This window comes from Tribolium castaneum, chromosome 5 (genome assembly GCF_031307605.1).
Source record: "Tribolium castaneum strain GA2 chromosome 5, icTriCast1.1, whole genome shotgun sequence".
In the NCBI taxonomy this organism is placed as follows: domain Eukaryota; kingdom Metazoa; phylum Arthropoda; class Insecta; order Coleoptera; family Tenebrionidae; genus Tribolium; species Tribolium castaneum.
The window spans coordinates 13,468,319-13,474,449 of NC_087398.1; the positions used below are offsets into that span (position 1 = coordinate 13,468,319).

General features: G+C 33.0%; 1 protein-coding gene across 4 annotated transcripts in view; it reads left to right on the plus strand.

The window, feature by feature from the left end:
* The window catches only part of LOC659486 (uncharacterized protein), a 169,227-nt gene extending 163,096 nt beyond the window's left edge, over window positions 1-6,131 (plus strand). For all 4 annotated transcript variants that reach the window (XM_015979961.2, XM_064357139.1, XM_015979960.2 and 1 more), the window contains 7 exons: window positions 11-133; window positions 183-358; window positions 506-636; window positions 1,065-1,174; window positions 1,226-1,445; window positions 5,283-5,539; window positions 5,662-6,131. In XM_015979961.2, coding sequence (XP_015835447.1) covers window positions 11-133; window positions 183-358; window positions 506-636; window positions 1,065-1,174; window positions 1,226-1,445; window positions 5,283-5,539; window positions 5,662-5,904 — 1,260 coding nt within the window. In that variant the 3' untranslated portion in view covers window positions 5,905-6,131. The remainder of the gene's footprint in view (window positions 1-10; window positions 134-182; window positions 359-505; window positions 637-1,064; window positions 1,175-1,225; window positions 1,446-5,282; window positions 5,540-5,661) is intronic.

A 6,131-nucleotide genomic window follows, 5' to 3' on the forward strand; every position in this document is an offset into this window, starting at 1 on the left:
ATTCGCAAAGCTCTCCCTTCCTGAGGAAATTCAGTGTCTGAATTCAACCATTGTCGATAGTAACTGTACGAACTTTACTGTTTATTCGCTGAATAACGACAACAAAGACTGCAAGCCGTACTTCTTGATAGATGTGAGTGACTTTTTACACGTTATATCACTGCATAATTCTCTTTTTCCAGTATCTGTTACTTCTTGTTTTTATCTCGATGATTGCGTGCGCCGTTTATCAAGTCCTTATTTCACTTTTCAAGACAATCATTCTCTTGGGTGGAATGGCTGGATTTATCGCTGCTTATATTACATACACCAAAGAAGTGCACGCTATGCACAAGTTTTTTTGCATACCTAAGCAAAGGTAAGGATTAATTAATTCATCAGGCCATTGAAAAATGGTGGATGCGCCGGGTCCAAGCTGAATAAACATTATTTAGTATTAAACTCATTAGTTGAATCAAACCTTCCCTTTTCATTAGCTAATTTTCTTAATCCGGTTTGTTTGCAGTGAAACGACTTTGACACAACAATACGTTAACATTGTGATATTAGTCGGCTTTGTAATAGCTCTAATATTACACGGCCAACAAACAGAAGCCACTTATAGATTGGATTTCGTTTGGAAATTACAAGCCACAGGTAGGTAAACACATTCTGGAGCTTTGCTCAAACAACGTGACCGACTTACGTCCCTTTGATTTGTATCCCATCGAATACGTAATCAGCTGAAAGGCGCATTAAATTATCGACGGGGAAACGCGTTACATCACCCTTTTAATTGATGTAGCAATTAGCTCTTTTTACTTATGTTACTCAAGTTTTATTCAAACTCAAGGAGAAACCGCGTCAAAGGTTTTTCCTCAATTACTCTGCACAAATGTGGGAACGAGTTTGCACACTCTGCTCTGTTTCTTACCTTTATGCATATTTCATAACTTGCTAGAGACAACAGCAGAGCTTTTGAATATTTTACTAACAAGCTAAAGAGGTGTCGACTCAACGCCCTAATGGAGAAAGATTAATTTAACACACGGCCTGTTTAAAAAATCGAATTCTTTGCTTTGCAGAGGAGAAAGAAGACATGGAACACTTAGAAGCGTACAACCGTAAACTGCTCGCTAATATCTTGCCGGTTCATGTCGCTGAGCATTTCCTCAACAGTGATAAAAATAACGACGTAAGTTGAGGCAACTATCGGAACTGTTCTTCCTAAAACTCCTTTCAACAGGAACTCTACCACGAACAATGCGATTTTGTCTGCATCATGTTCGCTTCGATTCCAAATTTCTCCGAATTTTACGTCGAACTTGAAGGCAACAACGAAGGAGTTGAATGTCTGCGGCTCTTGAATGAAATTATCGCAGACTTCGACGAGCTGCTCTCCGAAGACCAGTTCAAGTACATCGAGAAGATCAAATCAACTGGGGCCACATACATGGCGGCTTCTGGTCAGTGAATTTTACTTTTTGTAATTTGTCTCAATTTGATTTATTAATAGACATAAATTCACGAACGCAACGTCATAATATTATGTGCATGAATCAACTAAAACCAATAAATTTACACCACACAAACATAATATTAACGATTTTTAGTTAAATAAAACATTTAACTACACAAAAATGTTTCGACCGAAACTGCTTTAGAAGGGGTACTTGTGATTTCTAGAAAAGATTTTAATTTTAATTTTTAACACAGTGATAATTCAGTAGACAGTCAGTATCAGTTCTGTTATTTTAAATAGAAAATTATGTGTTTTATTGGATTTTTAGAGTATTCGACTAATTTTAAGAAAGTTTTTATCAGTTTTCTTTATAAATTAAATTTTCGAAATAGCAAATATTTTAAAGTAAATTGAAGATCCATCATCAATGTGGAATGTATATTTGAAAGGGTTAATGAAAAATGTCTACTTGCACGTCCAAATCATGTATTAAAATTCATAAAACATGTGTCCAGAACACACAATCCTTATCATCAGTCTAAAGAGAGTACATAAAAAACCACAGGACTGATACAAGGAATTTACAATGTCTAAAAACTTACCAAAAGTCACAATTGTACAATTGGAAACTCAAAACCTATTTCATGATGTGAGCCGACAAAGAAGCCGCCGACAAAATAGCCCACCTACAAAAAAGACCCCGACAAAATAGCTCACGACAAAATAGCCTAGCGACAAAACAGTCCATCCAATTCTATTACGTAATCAATTAAAAACTCAAATTCACAATTTTGATAATGACGTTTATAAAAATTGTTCTTAATCACAATGTTTAAAAAGTTTGAAACATTTATAAATAAATTCAAAAATAACATTTGTTAAATGTTTTAATTATTTAAAGTTAAATTCAAATGATAAACAATTATAGGGCTGACTATAAGCACTTTTTTGTATTTTATACATATTTGGCAATATTCACAGCCGGCTGTGAATGTTGACTTAAATGTTATTGTGAACATATCAAGAAACACTACCAGGCCTAATCGTTTGTCTACATTTAGACTTATTTTTTTATTTTGGTCCATACTATTACCTTTTTAAATATTAGTGGTGGGTTGTTTTGTCGCCAGGCTGTTTAGTAGTGGGCTATTTTGTCGGGGGCTTTTTTGTCCGTGGGCTATTTTGTCGGGGCTATTTTGTCGCGGGCTGTTTTGTCGGTGCACCGTTTCATGAATTTTAATATATAATTTGGATGTGCAAGTAGACATTTTTCATTAACCTTAGCAAATATTTTATTAAAAACAATTTATATGCACATTTTTTTTCAAAAATGGATTAGGCTATACAATTTTTATTTTATTTTTTTAATCATACTTTGTCATTAGAATGAGAAAACTTTCTTTCTTTTGATGGTTTAAAATATCGAAAAAAAGTTAATCAACTCCAATTTTTAAAAATGTTTGCATCAAATACCCACATTGTACTAATTTTTATTTTATATGTAAGAGAAATTAATTCAGTATAGACTTTAATTAAAGCTCTTTATCCCATGTTTATGTGATTGATTTTATATTAAAACAAGAATAAAACACGGTAAATAAAAGTTTTTCAATCTGAATTTAAGAATTTCTTATGTATAGTCTATTCTTTTTTATAATCAAATGTCAAAGAGCCGTCAGGTTAACATTTTCGTCTATGCATTTTGGCAATAAACAGTAATTTTTTTTAATTAAGGTTGGGTTAATTTTTACCTGGCTAAAGCGCATATTCTGTAATGAAACCGTTAAAATTTAAAAGTTGTTCCTATAGCAATAACCAATAAAATTTTTGGATTTGCGATTTTAACCAGTGTTAAATTCGGGCAGCTCGTTAAAAAAGAGACAGAATACGCGCTTATTTAATTTAATTAAGTTAGTATACTCGAAGGTCTGCAAATGTAATCTTTTTTTCAAATTTTGAACAAATCTTGATTTCAAATTTTCCCTTTGAACTAAAACGTGTAAATATGATTTCAAAATATTTAAAAATAGGAACATACTGATTTTTAAAGTGCAAACCTAAAAAAAATTAAAAGGTGTACCTACAGGGAAAGCTGATAAAAACTTTCATAGAATAACTCAAGTACGATCAAAAACGTAGTTTTCCATTTAAAAGAAGAAACATGATTGTAACTTCTGGTACAACGGGAAGTATCGCCATCTTGAAAGTAGTTTTGTTGAACAGGACCTAACAGATTATGATAGTGTACAAATTTTCAGATTATTTAATTACTGGACTTTACAATGCCTCTTATTTAGGCTTTAGGTGGAACAGCCTCTTCAATCATTGTCATTATTTCGTAAAATAGCAATAAGACTTAAGAGAAGAATCCGATTAATGGAAAACAAACTGTAAATGTTCTAGTTTAAAATCATACTTTTGAGATTTTGAGCGATGTTTTTATTCACTTTTAAAAATTTATATTAAAAAAATGTAACGGTCAGTTGAAGTGCAAGTTTAATAAACTTAACTGAAACATTTTTATTATTAACGTTTTTGTTAATATAGCAACATAACTTTATACTTTTACTGAAATCGTTAACAAATAAATAAAAAAAAATCGATTAGCAATTTTCCGCGCAAAGAAAAAAAAGGTCATTTTTGTTCATTACGTAAAAGTGCAAAAAAAGTTACTTGCTTACGATTGATGAAAAAAATTGAGCATAAGCCCAAATTACATTTAGATTTAATACAACAGTAGACACCAGTAGATAAGCTGCTACATTACGAAAAAGATGCGACAATTAAAAAAATCAAAAAATTTGCAGACCAACAATGTCATAAAAACAGACTGGTAGCGGGTCACCTAGCCTAGCCCATTTAGCTAAAACAAATGAAGAAAAAAATTGCTGCTAATGATAGGGAATCAATATACAGGTTGATTTAAAAGTGTCGGACAATCTTTCGGGTCGTTCCTATGATCCTATGACAAAAAATTGTTTAACTTTTTTTTTCAAGTTATAGCTCTTCAAAGTTAAATTTTTATGCTAAGTTTTTGGAACTTCGGACAATATTTTTTGACTTAAAATAGCGGTAACGACAGCTCTTGCAACATTAAACAAATACCTATTGAAAAAATTCTCTAAGTAATGGAAAACAACTTTATAAAAAAATAAAATTAAGTTGCTTAAACAAAAATCTGGCTTCATTTTTGTGCTTAAATGACCGTATTTTATCAGTTATTAACCATTCAAGAGTTAACCCGGTCTCTTTGAATCACCCTGTATTACTGGATTCGAAAGTACAGAAACAGTTTTTTATAAATAAATTTTACTTCAATTTGAGCAAAACTTGTGACTACAAATACATTTAAACATAACAGTAATGGGTGCATTTGGGGCCCATGGCATCAACATCTAAGCCGAGCTTACGTAAGGAAAAACTTAAGCTCGAACTAAGCAACTGAGGAACAATAATATTAAATCAAGAAATTATGAAAATTTAATTATTTGAAAATTGTTCCAAAAATTGTGGGGTTTTCATACAAGTTTACCTTCACTATCATTCATATTCGTGTTTTTTGACAGAATTCAATTCAAACACAAATTTTAGATCATTTTTTACTTTCAAAATTGAGACATTACCAATCGTCATAAAAATACCTAATTAATCGATTAAAGTATTAAAAGGAGGACACATTACAAAAATTAGTACTCGCATAAAAAACACTTTATTCATAAGACTTTAGAGCACTCACTGTTTAAAATAACTCGTGACTATGCCTCCCGTTTTTGAAGCTTGAATTTGTGCTTCAAGACTGTTCTTATAAAACTTTTTTTTAATATACTGTTATGTCTTGCAGGATTGACTCAGAACACCTGCGACATGCAGGGCTATCGGCACGTGACCGCGATGGCCGACTACGCCCTCCGCATCCAGGAACAACTGGCAGAAGTCAACGAGCATTCCTTCAATCATTTCCGGATCCGGATCGGGATTAATGTGGGCCCCGTGGTGGCTGGCGTCATTGGGGCGCGGAAGCCCCAGTATGATATATGGGGCAACGCCGTCAACGTGGCGAGTCGAATGGATAGCACCGGAGTTCTAGATAAGATTCAAGTAGGTTTTTCCGAATAAAACCTCATTTCCATTAAAATTCCGTTTTTGGACACGTTCCAACGGATCGATAGTTTCGAAATTTTCCATTAGTGTTATCGCTTTGAGGATAAAATGTGTTTTAGGTGACGAAGGAAGTGTACCAAATCTTGAGCTCCAGAGGATACCCGTTAACGTGCAGAGGAACGATACAGGTGAAGGGCAAAGGGACGATGGAGACGTATTTCCTCGAAGGACGGTGCAAGAAGCCGACGCAATCAGAGACGAATATTACTGTGAATCCTTTAGCTAATATTAACTCAGATTGTAGCAAAACTTTCTTACCTCATCAAACAACTGTGTTAGATACTATCTCTGAGAAGATCTAAGCTGATCATTTATTTATTTTTATATTAGGATGCAAGGAACGACCGCTTTTACTCACAGATTTGTTGATATTGTACAAAATGACAATAATTTAATAAGAGGAACAAAAAGGCGAGGGTTGTGAGTAAGGACGAATCGGCGAGTCGCGAAGAATACTCTGTAAATACTGGTAGTTTTGAACTTATTTTTATGTATATAATTTTTTTAATAAAACACAAAATATGTTTTA